A 22,518-nucleotide genomic window follows, 5' to 3' on the forward strand; every position below is an offset into this window, starting at 1 on the left:
CAGCATTTAAGTATTGGCAATAAAGTGCCATCATTTCCTCTCGTTACTGTGTGGAGGAGCTCCAACCTTACTGAATTATAGTATACACGTAGTTTTTCATTGCAGGATGCATTATGCTGAGACAGGAAACTCCATGAGATTTCATCAGTTATGGAAGCTTTAGGCTTAAACGAAGTGTAATTATGCAAACACAAGAATGATAAAACGAAGGAAACAGTGATATATGAGCTACAAAGCAATTTTGTTTGTACAAAAAGTCTTCAAGAAAAGATTGGTAATTTGTGATCATCTGAATCTTTTTTTTTTTTTTTTTTTTTTTTTTTTTTTTGGCTTTTTGCCTTTTTTAGTGCTGCTCCCACAGCATATAGAGATTCCCAGGCTAGGGGTCTAATCAGAGCCGTAGCCACCAGCCTACGCCAGAGCCACAGCAATGCAGGATCCAAGCCGTGTCTGCAACCTATACCACAGCTCACGGCAACACTGGATCCTCAACTCACTGAGCAACGCCAGGGATCGAACTCACAACCTCATGTTCCTAGTTGGATTCGTTAACCACTGTGCCACGATGGGAACTCCATGATCATCTGAATCTTTAGACAAGCATTTTCTTACTAATAAAAGGAGCCATATTTGAGCTGCAGCTATGTGCTAGGTTCTTTACAGATAGTATATCACCTTCTTGAGTGTTTCTAACTACTCAATAGTAAGTATCATTATCCCTATTGAACAAATGAGAAAACCAGCGGGAAGAGATATCAGTAAGTCCCCAAGGTCACTTGGCCATAAGCGGTAATGTTAGTATGCAAACCCAGCACTAACTCAGAATGTCTAAAATCTAACGCCTCTTCCTAACACGTCAGGTCAACAACCCCTTTCACATAAGATTAATCTTGTAGGCGTCCCTATCATGGCTCAGTGGTAACGAACCCAACTAGTATCCATGAGGACTTGGGTTCCATCCCTGGCCTCATTCAGTGGATTAGGGATTTGGCATTGCCATGAGCTATACTGTAGGTCACAGACACAGCTGGGATCTGGCATTGCTGTGGCTGTGGTGTAAACTGGCAGCTGCAGCTCCGATTCGACCCCTAGCCTGGGAACTTCCATATGCCATAAATGCAGCCCTAAAAAGACCAAAAAAAAAAAAAAAATTAATCTTACAATTGTGTGATTCTCCAACTTTACTTGATCATTTTCTTAAATGTCTACCTAAAACCCTCCAGTTCTTGATTATCTTACTCTGAAAAAAACCGAAGTCTTCACAAAGACCTTCAAAGACTGGACCGTTTGCCCTCCACCCATGACCCATTCATTATCTCTGATCCCATCTCCTACACCTTTCCTCATCACTGCACTCCAGCCACCCTAAACAGGCCTCACCTTAGGGATTATACTCTAGCTGTCTTCTTTACCAGAGAGGCTCCTTCCCAGATAGCCATGGGCCTTGCTCCTTTGCCTCCTTCCAGTTTTTGCTTAAATGTAAGCATCTCACTGAGGTCTTCCCTGAATTCACAACTTATTTTTTAATCTTTATTATTATTATTACTATTATTATTATTATTTGCTTTTTAGGGCCACACCCACGGCATATGGAAATTCCCAGGCTAAGGGTCCAATCAGAGTTACAGCTACCGGCCTACACCACAGCCACAGCAACATCAGATCCGAGCCATGTCTGAGACCTACACCAGAGCTCAAGGCAATGCCAGATCCTTAACGCACTGAGCGAGGCCAGGGATTGAACCTGAAACCTCATGGTTCCTAGTTGGATTTGCTTCTGTTGCGCCATGACAGGAACTCTGAGAATTCCCAATTTAAATATGAAGTTGCCTGTCACTCTTTTTTTTTTTCCCCCTTTTTTTTTTTTTTGTCTTTTGTCTTTTTTGTTGTTGTTGTTGCTATTTTTTGGGCCGCTCCCGCGGCACATGGAAGTTCCCAGGCAAGGGGTCGAATTGGAGCTGTAGCCACCGGCCTACACCAGAGCCACAGCAACGAGGGATCCGAGCCGCGTCTGCAACCTACACCACAGCTCATGGCAACGCCGGATCGTCAACCCACTGAGCATAGGGCAGGGATCGAACCCTCAACCTCATGGTTCCCAGTCGGATTCGTCAACCACTGCGCCACGACGGGAACTCCTGCCTGTCACTCTTCATCCCACTTCTTTGCTTTATTTTTCTCCATGATTCTTATCACCATCCAAAATTCTAGACATTTTAGACATTTACTGACTTGTTTACTCTTTTTCTCCCTCTTTTAGTACATAAATGCAGTGGGAAAAGGGATTTTTGTCTATCTTTCCCCACAGTAGTAACCCCAGTACCTGATACAATGCCTAGCACATAGCAGAAACTTCTTAAATATTTGATGAATGATGAATAATTTCAAGCCAAAACAATAGATAGGGCAAAGATCATTTAACATTTCTGTTCCTCAATTGTTTGTCTTGGTATTCAAGTTATAATAAGAACATCTTTTTTCTTATGGGTTCTCTGAAAATGGGCAAACACAGTAGCTAAGCAGTACATGTTCAAACAACTTGCAAATTCATGTTGCAATTCAATCCTCAAATGAAAAAAATTAATGACATTTACCTGTGGACACTGGCATCGTGGAGGGATCTTAAAGTAGAATAGCTAATCTTAAAACATGCTCTTATTCACGCATGCCGTAGAAACATAAACAGTTCATGTAACATGAAGTCGAGGCAGATACCCTTCTGCCTCCTCACTGTTGCTTTTGGACCGTTATCTCTCCTTCTTAAAACCACTCCTCAACTTTGGCTCTCATGCCCTCTGATATTACCACTCAAATATCTTTTGGTTTTTATGCATGAACTTCAAAATCCAGTCATTTCTTGAAGATCTCAGTTCCTGATGCATTATTATTGGCTCCTCTAACACTACTCCTCTCATAATTTTTGGTGATTTCAATATCTGTATGTACCCTCTTTTCTGTACCTCGGTCTCTGACTTCCCTCCCCCAATACCCTGTCCTCTGCTTCATCTTTAGACTTTGCAACTATGGCCATAGCTGTCATTCCCAGTGACTACAAACCCTTTCTAATCTCCATCTCAAACGTCCTGCTGTCTTTCCATATATTTCCTTCCAATACAGTCATTCCTTCAATTTTTTGATCATACTAGGAGCTACAGTCTGGTACTAAAATTTCACTGTCTTTCACCTTTCTTATATCTTCATCCCTTCCTTAGGAAGGTGAAATTCCATGATCTATCATTATAAGCACTGACTTGTATACCCAAAAACTACCTTGGCCCTCTCTCTTATCACCCTTGCCTGGAAAAATCCTGCCTTGGTTAAAGCCCCATCTACTGTGAGCCTGGGCTTTTGTAGGTGGGCATGGCAAGTGGTTTCACTTCAGATCATTCACTCCAAGCAATAACATTTCATTTCCCCAGCCACTCTCCCACTCTCCTGGATGAACACGTCATACTTCCTTCCATCTCCTCAATTATCTAGTCCTCTTCTCATGCTCATGCTGGGTTAATCACCTTGACTTCCATGCCATTTAGAATAAAATCAATCAGAAAAGAATTCCTCATGTTCCTACGACCACATCTATCCATCTTTCTGTATCTATGTCCACATCTTCTGTTTTCTTTCCTGAATTTTAAATCACTTTACAAGGCTGGGCCCTTCACCAGGGTCTTGGATCCTATGCCCTCTTAGTAATTCATGGGCATTGCTATAGCAATCCTTACCTATCTGACCCATAGCATCTATATTTTCCTCTTTACTGGATTATCTCCCATCAGTATTTAAATACGCTATTGTTTCCCTCATATTAAAGCAATATTTCTTGAGCCCATGGATAAAAGACACCTAAGAAACATATCAGTCAGCTCCAACATCTGGGTCTATTTAGAGCCTGACTCCAAAGAGACAATTACCTTGCCCTCTTGGAACACTGAGTGTTTGATGACTTTAAAGAGTTGTTATTTTTAGGAATTATTTTATATTTAAAATATTCCTTATCTTTAAGAGCTATTATTGAAAAGCTTATTTAAAAATAGCCCTTCAACTCCATTTCTATTTCTGTGTCCTTTTGCAAGAAGACCTCACGAAAGAGTTGGCTAGAATTCTTAAGCCCACTCCAATCAGGTTCTCACCATGCTCTTTTCAAGGTCACCAGTGAATTCCACAGTTGCTAAATCAAATGGCCAATTCTTACTTTGTGCCTCAGAAGCATTTGACTCTTGATGACTTGATCCTCTCTGCATTACCTTCTTCTTTTGGCTTCTAAGATACCATTCTCTCTTAGCTTTTCTCCACACCTCTGATTTGCTCCTTTCTGGTCTTCTTTTCTGAGTCTTACTCTTCTTCCTGATCTCTTATTGTTGGAGTGCCCCAGGGTTCCATCTTTGGTCTTTATCTTTCTTCATCCATATCCTTGGTCATCTCATCCACTCATATGCCTCTTTATAATACCTGTGATACCAAAATAGAAATCACCAGACAACTCTACCACGTTGCAACCTTATAACACATTGTTGCTTGACACTCCTACCTGGATGTCGAATATGTATCTCAAACTTGACCTGTCCAAACTGGACCCCTGATCCTTCCCTCCAAACCTACCTCACCTTCAGCCTTCCCCAGCTCAGGAAATGGCAACTCTATTCTTCAAGCTGCAGACTATATGTCATAGAGTCATTCTTTTTTTTTTTTTTTTTTTTTTGTCTTTTTTGCCTTTTTTAGGGCCACACTCACAGCATATGGAGGTTCCCAGGCTAGGGGTCTAATCAGAGCAACAGCTGCCAGCCACAGCCATGGCCACAGCCACAGCAATGCCAGATCTGAGGCATGTCTGCGACCTACACCACAGCTCACGGCAACACTGGATCCTTAACCCACTGAGCGAGGCCAAGGATTGAACCCACAACCTCATGGTTCCTAGTCAGAGTTGTTAACCACTGAGCCACAACGGGAACTCACATAGAGTCATTCTTGACCTCACTTTCTCTCATACCCATATCCAATCCATTATAAAAACTCATTGATTCTACCTTTTAAGTCTATACAAACTCCAACCATTCTCAGCTTCCCCATGGCTACCACTCTGGTCCAAGGCATCATCCTTTCTTTTGCTGGCCTCCTTTCTACCCTTTTCTCCCTTTGGCTTACTTTCAAAGCAGTAGTCAGATGGATCCTTTTTTAAAAAGCCTGTTTATACCATTCATCTGAAGGCTCTTGATCTCATACTGATGAAAAGACAAAGTCTTTTTGATGGCCTACAAACACACATGATCTAGCTTTCCATAACCTCTTTGACTTCTTCCCACACAAGTCCTACCCACCCTCTTCCCCCACTGTCTCAGCTCCAACTTCACTGGCCTCTTTGCCTGTTCAAACACACCAGGTACACTGTCACCTCAGGGCCTTTGCACAGACTGGTCTCTGCATGGAATGCTCTTCCCCAGATACAAATATGACTCTCTCCCTTACCTTCTTCAGACTTTCGCTCAACTATCTCCTTGATGAGGCCTTTCCTAATACCCTCTCCCAACTCTAATTGTGACCCTCCTTCTGGGTTCTCCCTTTCCCCTACACTGTGTTCCTTTTCTTCATGGTACTTATTTTCACCATCTAAGATCCTGTGTGTTTTACTTTTTTAAAAATGGGGAGTTCCCATTGTGTCCCAGCAGGTTATGAACCCAACTAGTACCCATGAGGATATGGGATTGATCCCTGGACTTGCTCAGTGGGTTAAGGATCTGGCATTGTCATAAGCTGTGGTGTAGGTTGCAGATGTGACTCAGATCTTATATTGCTGTGGCTGTGGCTGTTGATGTGGCTATCACTGGCAGCTGCAGCTCCGGTTCAACCCATAGCCTAGGAACTTCCATATGGCACAAGTATGGCCCTAAAAAACTAAAAACTAGGAGTTCCCGTGGTGGCGAAGTGGTTAATGAACCCAGCTCGGAACCATGAGGTTGTGGGTTCGATCCCTGGCCTCACTCATTGGGCTAAGGATCCGGCGTTGCCATCAGCTGTGGTGTAGGTTGAAGACGTGGCTCAGATCCCGCATTGCTGTGGCTGTGGTGTAGGCCTGCGGCTACAGTTCTGATTAGACCCCTAGCCTGGGAACCTCCATATGCTGCAGATGAGGCCCTAGAAAAGACCAAAACAAACAAACAAACAAAAATCCCTCTCTCACACTAAAATGTAAGAATGATAAAAGCAGTAATTTCTCTGTGTTTAGATTACTGCAATAACCCTATATTCTAGAATTGTACCTGAGACATAGAAAGCAATCAATAAATACTTACTGTATAAATCCCTATGCTATTTTTAAATTCTTCAAACAAATAATTAGAAAAGCTCACTGTCTTGAATTTAAAGCTCTTAAACTCTTGATTTTTTTTCCTTTCTCATTAGGATTCTTTTTTTTTTTTTATTTCCCCAATACATTTTTTTTTTCCCTACTATACACCATGGTGACCCAGTTACACATACACGTAGACATTGTTTTTTCTCATGTTATTATGCTTCATCCTAAGTTACTAGACATAGTTCCCAGTGCTACACAACAGGATTTCATTGCCTATTCCAAAGGCAATAGTCTGTATCTATTAACCCCAAATTCCTGGTCCATCCCACTCCCTCCTCCTCCCCAACTCTTGATATTTTTAATTCAGTATCAATAAATTAATTAAACTGCCTTTTAAGCAGAAAATTAATCTTCTTTCTACTCTTAGATGCATTTCAGCTACCAATTCACAGATGTTACACATTCATAATGGATCAGCTTCTACATGTTGACCTTTGGAAGAGCCCACATTCATTACAAGCAAACATAAAAGAGACTCACAATCACTGTTGAAACATTGACAAGCCGATTAGTGCTTATTTAATTTGAGATTTAATTCACCAAAGGTTAATCATATATTTGATAGTGACACAATATTTCACAAAAAAATGGAAAGTGTTCCAATGTCTGGGAATGCTAGAGCACATAATTGCTTCAGAAGAGCAATTTGTTCTTCCTATGACATCCAACATTAGTTGGCTCTTTTTTCCCCCTTGGCATCGCAAAAATTTGGTGATATTCTTGCCTGGTACATAACCCTGCAGGACTCACCCCCTCCAAATTCAGGTCCTGTTACTTTCATTAGACACTTAACTTGTGATGGTTCCCATGACCTAGACAATTAGACTTCAAACTGTCTGCCAGGCTCAGCCCAGCTGCATTCTGTTTTGTTAGTAAATACTTTCTAGAGACAAATTCTCATGAAGCTCAGTGCCCACCGCTTGATCAGCTCTTGGTGGAAAGTGCCAGGGTCAGTAAGAGAGAAGGTGGCCCTCCAGCTTGTAGGCTTCCATCTATATGGCTGTATACACAAATGAATTCAGGTCCCTTAACTGATGGTAGCTACTCTCCATATTCTTCTCACTGTGAAAACAAAACTGAAAAAAAAATTAACTACATTTTGAAGGTTTTATTTTTTAAAAAGGCACACTATTGGGAAATTCTGAATGCAAGGTGGTCAAAAAACTTAGATGAATGCAGAAAGATATAGCTTCAAATAACTTAAAAGTGTCCCTGCCTTATTAAGTTGGAGGGTTCCTTCAGACTGAGACTCTTTCTCCATCAACTTCAGGCTTGGGATACTGTCCATTGAGGCTCAGCACTTCAGCAAGTATTCATTCTAAGCTCTTGCACACTTCTACATGCTAAATGGAGCAGTGACCAACAGTTAAAAATGATGCATTGATCCTAAGCTTTTATTTCTTCTCTCTCCTGAGATCCCCTAGAAGATGTGAAAGAAAATGTTAATGTACATAAATCTGCAAGGACAAAGAGGACAGGTGAGGGTACATGAATGGTCTGGAGAGCTACAGAATTCTGGAAGAAAAAAAAGGCAGAAGAGAAGGAAGGCAAAACTTAGAGTACTCACAGGAAGCATACATTCTAAGGCAACTGCCTTGTCCTGCAGAACCTCTGAAGGGTAGGGGATTTAGAGATGATGGATGTGGCATGTGGCATGTGGCAAGAGCGAGACATGGGCTAAAAACAAAAGGGTTTTTTGAAGGTCTATATCTGGAAATGTTAACCCTCTCTCCTGTTCATGCAAAATACCAGCAGCCAAGCACCTCCCCTCTAAGCTAGAAATCTAAAGTCTCTTTTCTGAAGTAGTTGAAAAACTCTAAAACAAAAAGATCTCCACTTTGGCATTTTAGGATTCAACAGCATAACAGCAAGCTCCCTACACAATTGCCCTAAAGCGAAGGCTACTGAAGACAGGCTTTTGTTCAGATTTTTAGTGCCTTGCTCTTAAGCAGGAATGTGACATGAAGGAACACCAGCCAAAAAAAAAAAAAAAAAAAAAAAAAAAAAAAAAAAAAAAAAAAAAGCCTTCTAACATGAAAGATTAAAACCAAGACAAACAAAGCAGGGGGAAAGGCAGGATAAGTCTGAAGGTACTAAAGATGCAGCAAAGAATAGAAAAGAACTTATGGCAAAGCACCAGTCAGTGACCTGAGATAAATCTAGGAAGATGTTTCGTCCCTATAACAATAATAATAGCTAATATTTATGGCAATACACTATCAGCTACTATGCAAGAAAATGAAGAAACTGAGGCATGGTGATTCATAGTTAAGTGGGGAAGCTAAAATTCAAATCCAGATAGTCTGAATTTAAAACTCATGCTCCTAAATGCTGTGTTGCCTCCTCAAACATGCTATTAAAAAAGGAAGATAAAACAAGAAAGCACTCTTTAAAATGTATTTTTGCATTTGACAACTATGTAGTCAGAGGCTTCTGTCTTCTAAGCACCAGTCTAGGTGCAAAAAAATATATAGCAATAAACAGAACGGGCAGAATTCCAACTCTCATCAAGCTAAAATTAAAAAATTCAAAGCCAGGCACAGAAAGACAAATACTGCATGATCTCTTATATGTGGAATCTAAAAAAGTTGAATTCGTGGTAATAGCATAAAATGGTGGTTGCCTGGGTCTGGGGGATGAAGGGACTAGGAAGGTATTGCTTAAAAGGTACGAAGTTTGAGTTATGCAGGGTAAGTTCTGATCATCTAATGTACAGCATGGTGACTATTGTTAATAATATTGTATTTCCCATTTGAAATTTGCTAGGAAAGTAAATCTTAAGTGTTCTTAACCACATACACAAAAAATTACACCTATGTGAGCTGATGAATATGTTATTAGCTTGATTATGGTAATCATTTCACAGGTATACATATATCAAAACACCACTTTGGATACCATAAATGTATAAAATTTTTACTTGTATATTATATCTTGATAAAGTTGGAAATTTTAAAAATTAATTTTAAAAATTCAATAGAATAGATGGAAGATATAGTCAAGCAATTTTACCAGGATATTCAATAGAAATAATAGGAGAAAATTATAAGGAAAGATGGGTATATGTCTGATGGTTCCAGGACAGCCCTTTTCCACTTACCAGGAAATCTAGGGAAGAAACAAAAAGTCTGAGGTGAAGAGTGTAGGTCTCCAGACTGAAGGGACCCCTCTGCCCTGTTGTCCAACACAATAAATGCAAAAAGATCTCTATCCATTCAAGGCACACTTTCATGAAATCTCTCACCAGAGAAGAGAAGGCCATATGATCCGTTCACAATATATACAAATCTCAAACCATCATGTTGTACACCTTAAACTTAATATGTTATATGTAAATTATCTATCAATAAAGCTAGGAGAGAAAGAAGGCTATAAAAGCTGTCAGAGAGTAAAAACAAGTCATTGACCGAAGAATAAGTACCCGAATGGCATCATATTTACCAAATGCAGCAATGGGTGCTAGAATTCAATAGAGTAAAGCCTTTAGAATTTTGAAGAAAAGTGATTTGCAACCTAAAATTTTATAGTCATTTAAAGTATCAATTGAATATAAGAGTAGGGAAAAAAATCCTTTTCAGTCATACAGGGATGCAGAAAATGTCTTGGAAATTTCACCTCTCTAGGAAATTACTTGAAAATGTGCTCCAGTGAAATGAGAGAGAAAATCCAGAAAGAAAACAGCACAGAATTTAGGAAGAGACTCCCCCTGGAGAGAGCAGATACTCTTCTAAGAAGCTTGAACTTCATTCTGTAGACATTGCAGGAACCAGGGGTTTCAAACTGGAAAGCAACATGATGGGATCCAAGTCTCAGAAAGAACATCCTGTCCTGAGTCTGATGGCAGAATTAGTAGAAGCCTTCTGGGAGATAAGTCAGGAAGTTTTTGCAAAACTCAGTTGAGGTGTAATTCAGACCTAAACTAAGGTGGTAGTAACGAGAACTACAAGACTGTAGACGTACAAACAGCTGAGCTGAGATCTGATTGGGGGTCTAGCCCAACTGCATTTTACTATAAATATTCATGGCATAAATGTTGAACAAGGACAAGAGAGAATCTATAAGGACACAAGCCCTGTAAGACAGCAGTTGGTAGACAGGAAATAAAGAAATAACAGTAGGCGTAGCAGGAAAAATCATTCCATTGGGTTATTTTGAGAGGCGAGACAATGCTACATACACTGGGAAGTATAAGGGAGCTCCTGCTTTCCTTCTGAGAACACTCAGAACTGTCTGATTAAAACTGCCAATCCCAGAGATGGAGGTTACATTTTTTTTCTTTTTCTTTTTTAGGGCTGCACCTGCAGCATATGGAAATTCCTGGGCTAGGTGCTGAATCAGAGATGCAGCTGATGGCGTATGCCACAGCCACAGCAACACAGGATCTGAGCTGCATCTACAACCTATGACGCAGCTTGTGGCAACAATGGATCCTTAACCCACTGACCAAGGCCAGGGATGGAACCCACGTTCTCCTGGAGACTAAGTTGGGTTTTGAACCTGCTAAGCCCCAACAGGAACTCCACATTTTTTTAAAGGGAAGAAGAGCATTTGTTCCCTTTGTTTGACTCTGTAAGGGCTGAAGTAGCACAAGTGGAGCAGCCTGCATCAGGAAAGGCAGCACCTTAGGAGTGGCAGGCTTAGTGAGTGCTTAGAGCAACATTAAGTGACTCAGGCAGTAGAGAATGAAATGGCTCCAGATAGATTCTAATTTGGGCTCTAGGTGGTCTGTAGCCCCTGAGATGAGGTTGGAGAGGAAGGCCAGGGTTTGACAAGCACATAGGAAGAATAGATGTTACTCACGGTAAGTTGGAAGTCACTGCAATGTTCTGAGCAGGAGAATGACTTTGCAGGACCTATATTCTATGACTACTCTGGTTCCTCTGTAGATAGTGGATTGGAAGGGAATAAGGTTGACAAAACTATTGCAGCAAGAGATGATGTTAGCTTGACCTAGAGAGCTTACATGAGGCATGCAAATACATGGATTTGAGCTAAACCCCTGTATTTTGCTAGATTGAATGGGAAGGTGCAGGTTGGTGTGGGGGTAGGAGATTAGAAGCTACATTTGTGATGGACCTGTTAAGTTGGAGATGCCTAGGAAAAATCCCAGTGGAAGTGTCCAATAAGCATATGTCAAGATCTGGGCTACAGCTGTATTGGCTGGGTTCCTTGCTTCTGAATTGAGCTCATATAAACTCCAAATTGGGGCAAGGTGACATTGAACATCTACCATATGCCAAGTACCAATTATGTCACAGATGTTTCCATCACAAAATTTATATACGTTTTCCAAAAACATCCTCCCAAGTTAGCCCCATGGGGACCCAACTAGAGGCCACCTGGGATATGCGCTCATTTTATACACCCAAACAAATCATGAAATGAATTCCTCCGTCCTAATGCACCTGGGTTTATATTCAAAGACGCCAGAGACCTGAAGATAATAGGTAGAGGAAAGCTCCCAGGACACTGACTCTAAGAACTCTCGACCCAAATTACGGTTCCACCCTTGGTCTGCTGAGCTTCACACAGGGGACACAACACCCCTCATTTCTTTGTCTTAACTTTAGTATCTGCCTGCTTCACAATACTCCAGGAATTGAGATGATTGTCTAAATTACCTAGAGAACATCTCATATAATGCAGATTCCTGGGCCCTGCCATCAGAGTTATAATTCACACATCAGCAGTGTGTATTCCAGGTGAGAAACGCTGATTTGCAGAGTGATGAGTGCCCAGTTTTCACAAAATATCAGCCTCAATAATACTCCCACCACTGAGATCATGATGGCAGTTTTAAAATAATGCACCACATTCTTTGACACTCCTCCCATTGAGAGGGAGTGAGATGGTGGCATAGGCGGATGCCTGCCCAGGCTGGCAGATTGGACCATGAAGTTGTGTCTCCTGCCCTTGAACCAACCAGTTCTCTTAGAATGCTCTCTTTCCAAGTGCTTCCTCTTGGGAAGTTACCACTCATAATCAAGCCATTATTTCGTGGGAAGCCCAAGCCACTTGGAGAGATCACATAACAGTCTCAGCTGAATGCACGGTGGAGTCATCACAGCCTTGACACCATACTTGCAAGTGAAGAAGCCTGATGATAATCCCAGCCCCCAGCTACTGAGTTACCTTGCCCTTCGAGTTCTTCCAGCTGAGCCCCAGGTAGCACAGAGAAGAGACAAACCGTCCACCCCATGCCTTGGTCAAAATCCTGGCCCATAACAGCTATGTGTCTACTCAAAAGATGGTTGTTTGACACCACTTAGTTTGAGGGTATTTCGTCATACAGTAACTGGAATGATTACTACAGTGTTTTCTCAAGAAATAGCTATTAAAATGATAAAGGATAAAGTCTTTCAGATGAAAACACACAACCAGGGTATCCAACAGACAGCAAAGCAGAGAAAATGAGCCAAGAGATGCTCTCTTGTTTTACTCTCTGAAAAGAGGCACAAGTTGCTTCCAGAGAACTGGAGGCAGAAAGATGTCCACACCATGAAGACAGCGCAGCTAAAAGAGAAAGAGATGCATCAAAAGGACAGATGAGGCAGGAGAGCAAAGTCCAGCTTCATTTACTTCCCAACTGTGCTTAATTCCTCAACTTTCTCACTAAGTACAAAGTTATACATTTATGTCAATTTTCCAAATGTACTTTCTTAATGTTAAAAATAACCTGAGGATCATAAAAAAGCACCAAGGGTAATTATTATCCCCAAACAAGTTTGGGAAATGCTAAAATATGGAATTTTTAAATTAAATACAAAACAAAATAGCAAACAGAACACCATCCCCCAAGAATCAGAGTTCTGCAGTGAATGGGGTTAATACTCAAATTTTGTATTTATAAAGATTGAGTAGCAAGTTCTAGCAGCCTTGAACCCCGAGAATGTAAATCCCAGCTAAGTCCAATTACAGTGATGTGGAGGAAGAAGTTGTAAACATTGGAATTCATTTGCTAATCAATAATTACTCATTACATGAAATATTCAAAATATGATTGTAAAAAATAAGGAATAGTTAATGAATATTTCAAGTGGTAAAATATAAATTGAGAGATGTTAGGTTAAATATTTGTGGTCTTATTCAGGCTATTATTCAATGCAAATAAAAATTATGGAGCAAGATATGTAACCTGAACTCTGTGCTACTGAGAAAAGAGCAGAAAATATCCCATTAAAAGCCATGAATTAATTCTACTTTAGTAACGAAAGCTAATGTCTACACTGTTCCCAGCCTCCCCCCATTGTTTTCAGAAGTGAATTGAATCTCATTTCAGATTGTTACTGTAAAGACTGGAGTTTTCTTTCCAGGAATACATTTATAGCCTTCTAAAGAATCTGTGGTGAGATTGTTCTGAATTATGAATTCATCATGTTACTGGTTATGACTCCCAAGCTCTGCATCATTAGGAAAAGATTTTCATGATACTGAGAAGTTTACTGACCCCAAAGCCCTAGTCTCCACAGGAGTGGGAGCAATTTAGGCACCTGTTTAAATATTTCTCTTGCCTCTTGAGACCCTTTAATAGTTATGTGGTATAGTTTTCCACTGTGAAATTGACATCTATCTCTGATTCCAGGAGTTTGCAGGTATTGCAGTGGGTAAAACAGAATGCCTGCTGAACTATTTATTATTTGTGCTGGTAGATACTGGTGTTCCAAGCAAGAAGAATGGGAGTCCCTTGCAATATATCAACTTAGAAGCATAACATCCCTCTTTAGACCAGTGGCCGTATGCAATAACTCAGAGAACATATTCAGTAGCAGAAAGGGTCATGTCATCTGCCTGTTAATCTCAGGCTTGTTTGACTTTCTGGCCAAGAACGTGAAGGCCCTGGCTGCTCACCATCTCTCTGCACCTCTCTCTTCTCTCCCTCCCAGGGATGTCTCTTATACCAGTGTTACTGCCCTGCCACCCAAAGGCCTGGAACACCTGAAGGAACTGATAGCAAGAAATACTTGGACTCTAAAGAAACTTCCACTGTCCTTGAGTTTCCTTCACCTCACACGAGCTGACCTTTCTTATCCAAGCCACTGCTGTGCTTTTAAGAATCAGAAGAAGATCAGAGGGTAAGTGGCAGTATCTGGAATAAGTGACAAAAGGCCTTGGTAGAAGTTGAATTAATTTCTGGGTTTGAGGAAGGCACTTTGTAGTTTAAAAACCAGATAGAGAGGAATTTGGAAGCATCCATAACAAACATGAAGTCCAGGGGACACAGTGACTCTGCAGGCTGAAAGTGGAAGCAGATAAGAAGGAAGTCCTGTGTCACTGGATCACAGCAGAGGAGGGAAGGATTTTAGGAGATGACCAGATCTTGCAGAATCTTGTAGAGGTTACATGACACAATTTCTGGCCTCCAGACCCAACATATATTAGGTGCCACAACTAAGAGGACAGACTTAGGAAAAACACAAGCAGTTGGATGACCTGGCCAGTTCAGGCCTTGCAAATGTCACAGCTCATTGGTCACATGTGTGGGCTTTGGACTCACCTGGGTTTGTGCCCCAGCTCTGTCACTTCCTAGCTGTGTTATCCCAGCCTACTGGCTTAACCTGCCTGAGCCCTTCTGAATGGAGATGGTAATGTTTTCATTTGTAGAGGTTTTGACAAGATTAAATGGCAAACACGTTAGAAAACACCAGTCACAATGACCTGGAATTATGTTCTCAATAATTATCAGTTATAATATGTAATATCTTATTAATAAGCTGCTGGTGAGGCTGCACAGGAGGGATGCCCTTTTTCTCTCATGCTCTCTCTGCATCTTGTCTTTGCCTATACTTTTGCTCTGGATTATTTCTCCCTTTATATCTGCTCCCCTTTATTTCTTATTCACTCCCTCTGGATTTCTATATCACACCTGCTGGTTGACCCTCTGCATTTATACTAGCAACTGTAAATAAGTTGAGATCCAGCTGTGGGGGTAGAAGCAAACAGGAAAGTTGAACAACTATTCAAAGAAAACTAATACAGGCAATAACACCTGCAGAAAGCTAGGAATGGGGCATGGGGGTGGTGATAGAAGGCTGTAGACTGACACCCTAAGGCCCTAAGTAGAAAAGGGCCAGAGAGGCTAAAGAGGACCTCTTGTTCACTTCCAAGTAGGCTGGGATAGGCAATCCATGGAGCATTTTAACCAGATCTCAATAGATGAATCTGCTCAGCAGCAAAAGCTAATTAAAGAAGAATCCACCCCCACTCCCATTTTTTTCCTTTTTTCCTTTTTTTTTTTTTTTTTTTTTTTTTTTTTGGCCATGACCACAGCATATGGAAGTTCCCAGGCCAGGGGTCAAATCTGAGCCACAGCTGTGACTTTCACCTTGGCTGTACTGAGCCAGGGATCAAACTCTTGCTACCTCAGAGACAATCCCAGATCTTTAACCTTCTATGCCACAGCAGGAACTCCTGAAGAACCTTTTGATGTCAGCCTGGTGGGCTAGTGAAAAACTAAATCTTACTTCTATAAGCATGCCTGCATGAGTGTCCATTTATGCATATGTTCAATAAATATTTATTGAGTACCTATTACGTGCCTGCTACTGTCCTATCCACAGCTATGAATAGGACAGGCAAGAGCCCTCTTGTTCACCTTCTAGTATGGGAAGTCAGAAAAGAAACAGGTAAACAATAAGAAGATATCAGATAGTGCTATGAGGGAAATAAATGCAAGGGTCAGACAGTTTATTTAAGATGATGAAGGAAAACTCTTCTGAGAAAGAAAATTTGAGTTTAAAACTGAATAATAAGTAGAGGCAGCCATGAGTTTTTCAGGCAAAACATGGAATTCTAAAATTCTGAAAAGAATAACAATAATCAACATATAATGGCACTAACAACATTCCAGGTGCACTGTAAGAGCTTTAAAATAATAAACTCATCTGATCCTTTAACAACCCAAAATGAAATAGTCTGTATCATTTTACAAATGAATAAACTGGAGTTCCCATCATGGATCAGTGGAAACAAATCTGACTAGCACCCATGAGGGTGTAGGTTCAATCTCTGGCATTGCTCAGTGGGTTAAGAATCCCTGGCATTGCTCAGCAGGTTAAGGATCTGGCGTTGCCGTGAGCTATGGTGTAGGTCACAGACATGGCCTGGATACCTCATTGCTGTGGTTGTGGCATAGGCCAGCAGCTACAGCTACAATTTGACCCCTAGCCTGGGAACTTCCATATGCTGTGGGTATGGGAAAAAAAAAAAGACAAAAAAAAAAAAAAACCCAAATGAATAAACTAATGTTCATAGATTTTCCCAAGGTGAAACAGCCAGGAAATAGTAGAATCAGGTCCTAACCTAGGCAGACTGGCTCCAGCATCCATGCTTTTTTTTTTTTTTTTTAAATCATTGATGTTCTTGAATTGCTTGCAGATGAGAAATAAGGGCCAATATCACTGGATCACACTTGGAGAGGGGAGGATAATAGGAAATGATGTGGGAGAGACAGGCCTGACCAGATCATGCAGAATCTTGTAGAATCATGTATATCATACTAAGTAGTTTGCATATTATGCTAAGTGTCATGGGGACATTAGTGGGTTTTCAGCAAGTGGTGACATATATCTACTGCCTTGCAGAATCCTTGAGTCTTTAATGTGTAATGAGAGCAGTATTCGGAGCCTGCGTCAGAGAAAATCTGTGAATGCTGTAAATGGTCCCTTTTACCAAGAATATGAAGAGGATCTGGGCGACAGCAGTGTTGGGAATAAGGAAAACTCCAAGTTCCAGGATACCCATAGCAACTCCCATTACTACGTCTTCTTTGAAGAACAAGAGGATGAGATCATTGGTTTTGGCCAAGAGCTCAAAAACCCCCAGGAAGAGACCCTCCAGGCCTTTGACAGCCATTACGACTACACCGTGTGTGGGGGCAGTGAAGACATGGTGTGCACCCCCAAGTCAGATGAGTTCAACCCCTGTGAAGACATAATGGGCTACAGGTTCCTGAGAATCGTGGTGTGGTTCGTTAGCCTGCTGGCTCTCCTGGGCAATGTCTTTGTCCTGGTCATCCTCCTCACGAGCCACTACAAACTGACGGTCCCACGCTTTCTCATGTGCAACTTGGCCTTTGCAGATTTCTGCATGGGGATGTATCTGCTCCTCATTGCCTCGGTGGACCTCTACACTCAGTCTGAGTACTACAACCATGCCATCGACTGGCAGACAGGTCCCGGGTGCAACACGGCTGGTTTCTTCACCGTCTTTGCCAGCGAGCTGTCAGTGTACACACTAACAGTCATCACTCTGGAGCGCTGGTATGCCATCACCTTCGCCATGCGCCTGGATCGCAAGATCCGCCTCAGGCACGCCTACGCCATCATGGCTGGCGGCTGGGTTTGCTGCTTCCTGCTCGCCCTGCTGCCTTTGGTGGGGATAAGCAGCTATGCTAAGGTCAGCATCTGCCTGCCCATGGACACTGAGACTCCTCTTGCCCTGGCGTATATTATCCTTGTTCTGCTGCTCAACATAGTTGCCTTTACCATCGTCTGCTCCTGTTACGTGAAGATCTACATCACAGTCCGAAATCCCCAGTATAACCCGGGAGACAAAGACACTAAAATTGCCAAAAGGATGGCTGTGTTGATCTTCACTGACTTCATGTGCATGGCCCCGATCTCCTTTTACGCCCTCTCAGCACTTATGAACAAGCCTCTCATCACTGTCACCAACTCCAAAATCTTGCTCGTTCTCTTCTACCCACTTAACTCCTGTGCCAACCCGTTCCTCTATGCCATTTTCACCAAAGCCTTCCAGAGGGATGTGTTTATCCTGCTCAGCAAGTTCGGCTTCTGTAAACGCCAGGCTCAGGCATACCGGGGTCAGAGAGTGTCTCCAAAGAACAGCACTGGTATTCAGGTCCAAAAGGTTACCCAAAACATGAGGCAAAGTCTCCCCAACATGCAGGATGACTATGAACTGCTTGAAAACTCGCATCTAACCCACAAAAAGCATGACCAAATTTCAAAGGAGTATAAGCAAACAGTTTTGTAAGCTGACAGTGGTAGGGGGACTTAGGCTGGTGTCTTAGGAGCATGCATTCCAACCACTGACATACTCAACACACAGCTGACCTAACCCTTCTGCAGGTAATGTTCATCTCTGGAGGGGGACTAGCACTAACCTAGTCATCACCTCCAAGACGAAAGAGAGGCTACCAGCATGTCTGAATCCCAGGTGATAGCAAAGTAATCTATACTCTCTGGGAGATTTGCTAGATGCTAAATGCAACAATGGCATCATATAAAATGCTTAATAAGTATCAGCTGAGTCATGTTGACATTGAGCTTTCACACTTATATGTAACATTTTGTATTAAAGATTCAGTAAATAGCCCATGCTGTTGACTTGGTTGTTGACCACCAAATAAAACTGGCTTCATGTTGGCTCAGTTCAACTTCATGTTCCCTGTTACAACCCAAGAGAGTTTGAGTTCCTTGAAACTAAAGAGTCAAACAGGACATCAAGCAAGGAACAGCTGTTTTGAGACATGAAGGAGGGCAAAGGCTTAGCTTTGAGGTTTTTTCTTTTTTTCTGACTCTGAAACTCAATCATCTCTTCACAAGAATCTACCTGATGTGACCCAACTGTTAATGTGTTGCCTGGAAAAACTGGCAAAATTTCAGCTGCTGTGGCTGAGCAAATGAAGAATTGCTCTTCCTGGCCAGTCTTCTGGCATTAAAGATGTGAACTCTAGAAAGTATTTCTAAATAGTGACAAGTGGGAATTATGAGTGGGGCACACTAGATAACCCGCTGATTAATAAAGCAGGCTGAACATCAGTTTACTGTTGAACCTTGGGCAAATTACTGGGCCTTTAAAGTCTGTAGAAATGAAAGAGTGTGACGGCCTCTTCCAGTTTTAAAACTCCATGTAGATCCCTTTCCTTCAAAACATATGTTGCCATGACAAAGAGAACGAAAAATAATAAGGAAGCAGAGTCTGTTTTTCCTATCCTGTAGAGCTGCCATCTCCTTTTCTTTGGAGCCTAGACATATGACCCAGGAAACTTTTTCTTTGTTTCAGTTTTGGTTGCGATTTCTGAACCATAAATTCTATCGAGCGACCACACTGGGCTGGATCTGAATCACTCATTGAATTATTAGATCTATAAACCTATATTTATCAGGCCCAAAACAGATCGATATTCATACAAAGGAATAAAAGGTAGTTTTACAAATGCTATAAATTTAGTTCCTACTTCTCTCTGCAGATCCACTTGAAATATTTAACTTGTCTTCAGGGATTGGTTTCTTTACTCAGCCACTTCTGACCCACAATACAATACAATACTAAGGCAATCAAGAGAGATTTCTTCTGAAACTGTCAGCTCTTTCCATCCTTGCTGACCACTGGACACAAAATCTCTATTCCTCAACAGTGCTCCCTTACTTAAAATGGTCAGGATTTTTATCTATGGATGTAATCTCCAGGTTCTCTGTCAATGTAGCCCTTTAATTTCATCCCAAGCTGAGACGACATTTGCTTCTCAGTGCTCATGAGCCACAGTATTTGTTAATACTGTGAATTAAAAGCTTTTTTCAAGTCTGTGGAGTGGGGTTAATGGGCTCAGAGATGGTGACCCTGATTCATCTGGAATTTCTCAATAGCCAAACCCTTTCCTGATTATCATTGAGACATGGATATCTTAGTAGAAGTATTATAACACCTAAAATTGTGACTTATCCACCAGTTCACTTGTAACTAATGAAAGTAAACAAATGTGCAACCTTTGACATGTGTTTCTCATCTGTGACATTTTGTGAAATATCACATCTTGATAAATAATGTGTTTTATCTTGAATAGTAGAAATAATGCTTTAGAAATAGTCCTAGAAAACTGTTGCTAAAATCTGCATTTGCAACATGAAGTAAATTTTCTTCCTATGAAATGATTGTTGCTGAGTCCTAAAGTATTACTTCTTATAATTTGTGACTTCTTTTAGAGTTACCATTATAAGTGTTAAAAATGAAGACAGGAAAAAAATTGACACATTGGCTAATAAATCCATATTAAGAAATAAATTATTGACTACCAATAATTTAGTATACTGTGGTATCTTGGTTGTAAACAGTCTTTATGTGAAAAAAATTTACTCATGGTAAAATGAATTATGATTCATTGACAGGTAATAATATCTAAGAGAAAAAAATCATTAGTATTGACTCTAAGAATTGCAAACTATTGCCTTTGGAATGCATAAGCGATGAAATCCTGCTGTATAGCACTGGGAACTATATCTAGTCACTTATGATGGAGCATGATAATGTGAGAAAAAGAATGTATACATGTATATGTGACTGGGTCACCTTTCTGTACAGTAGAAAATTGACAGAACACTGTAAACCAACTAAGATGGAAAATACAAAAATCACTTTTTAAAAAAGAATTTATATAGTAGTACTCCAAAGAAGATAATAAACTGACCAGGACCTGGTCAGGCCTGGTCACTTTATCTGGCAAATATCTAAAAGATTTCAGCTATCTAAACATAGACCCAAATCAGTGAGGACAAAGAGTCTCAGGTCAATCACAACAGATGTCACAAAACTCATGCCATAAAACTTACACATGTTGTTCAAAGGAGTGTCTGTCAAAAAACCCTCAAAGTTTGACTCTTGTTGTATGGATAACCTGCTACTTATCAGAAGCAGCCCATTAGAAGAAGAGTCTATTATGGTACAATAAGGTAAAAGTGAGGGCAAGAAGTTAAAATTGGAGTCATAAGAATTAAAAACAACAACTTGAGAACAAATACTCCTAACTGTTAGAGTTCTTTGGAGAAAAAATTGTTTAATAACACAGTAGAGTGATTCTCATTCATCCTTAATTCCTAAAGGAACAAGAAAAACTTGGTAGCAATGCCTTCTGTTTCAAAAGATAGTAAGTTCCAGCTCAAAGGGCTGGATTAAGTCCTAGATCTAACAACCTTCCTTTTTACAAATTCCACTGAAATGACAATGACAAAATATAAAATGGGAATGAGCCAAAATTGTATTGTGAACAGGAGAAATGGTACCAACAATACACCCACGTCTTTAATGATTTTTTGAAAGATGAAAAGTTTCTGGCCTTGAGTTGGTGGATACCTTAGAGCAGAGAAGGCTGCAGCCTAGCGCACACTCCCAGGATAGGGCTGTAGCTGTGAAAGGATGTGTTCTTCCCTGCAGAGACTCAGGAGACCCCCAGGCCTGAAAGGTACAGGACTAAGAGGCTAATTATGTAATTAATTATGTAATTAGTCCATCTCACCTGCCCCCTCCCATACTCTCTCACTCCATTCAGTTAGAACAGCTGACACATTCAGTGTTAACCTCAGGTTGAAAGTAAGAAACTGACCTTGAAGAAAGTAAATTTCCAAATAGATAGGGCTAAGTTCCTCGTCTGGGGTGGGGGCAGGAAGCAAGATACCCAGACCACTTGTCTGTCTCCTGCCCTCACGTCATACAGTGAAGCATGGTCACTGAAGAGAGGCAGCAACATCAGTGCCCAGTCAGGGAAGAGTGTTGAGGGAGAAAGATCTACGCCATCTGCTGACATTAACCATTCTCATCCTTGACTCAAAAACAGAAATGACCCACAAGCAACACTTTCAATGCCTTGGGAAAAGTTTTTTTAAATCCAGGATCCTATACGTCACCAAATTTTCATCCAAGTGTAAGGACAAATAATGAGATGTTTATACTGCAAGTACTCGGAAAGTTTACTTAGGCAGACAAATTATCCAAAAGTTGGAAATAAGCAAGAAGATAACTTTTTGAGGTGTGTTTTCAGTGCAGTACTGGGCTTGACTTCCTACTGTCGAGGCTATTTTACAACTCAACTCGATTAGGACAGAGCTTAATTTGTCCAGATGATTTTGATCTGATAGCGATTCAGCTAATTTCTACATGGTTTATGACCCCATTGGACATTAACCATTTTTGTATTTAACCCAGCAGTTTTATCCTAACATTTAAAACTGCTTATAGATACACAGCTTCTTAAGTGCTTTTTTGTACCAGTTTAAATAATTTGCTGATTTCTTTATCAAATTTTAGTTGAATGAAGTATTTGAAAAATGTTTATTTTTTATTGCTGAAAAGTCATTTTCTAACATTTACCCATATCTCCCTTCTGAAAAAATACTTGAAGTTGCACTTTAGATATGATGTAATTTCCTTTT

The 22,518-nt window shown here is 40.8% G+C and overlaps 1 protein-coding gene across 5 annotated transcripts in view; it reads left to right on the forward strand.

The window, feature by feature from the left end:
- The window catches only part of TSHR (thyroid stimulating hormone receptor), a 157,676-nt gene extending 137,282 nt beyond the window's left edge, over positions 1-20,394 (forward strand). For 4 of the 5 annotated variants that reach the window (XM_021098307.2, XM_084966753.1, XM_021098308.2 and 1 more), the window contains 2 exons: positions 14,236-14,424; positions 16,933-20,394. In XM_021098307.2, the coding sequence (XP_020953966.2) occupies positions 14,236-14,424; positions 16,933-18,346 (1,603 nt within the window). In that variant the 3' untranslated portion in view covers positions 18,347-20,394. 5 annotated transcript variants of the gene reach the window in all.
- The last annotated feature ends 2,124 nt before the right edge of the window (positions 20,395-22,518 follow it).

Source organism: Sus scrofa, chromosome 7, assembly GCF_054392235.1.
Source record: "Sus scrofa isolate SSC_HxYL_T2T_F1_AM1 chromosome 7, Sscrofa_HxYL_maternal_Yorkshire_Landrace_v2.0, whole genome shotgun sequence".
Classification (NCBI taxonomy): domain Eukaryota; kingdom Metazoa; phylum Chordata; class Mammalia; order Artiodactyla; family Suidae; genus Sus; species Sus scrofa.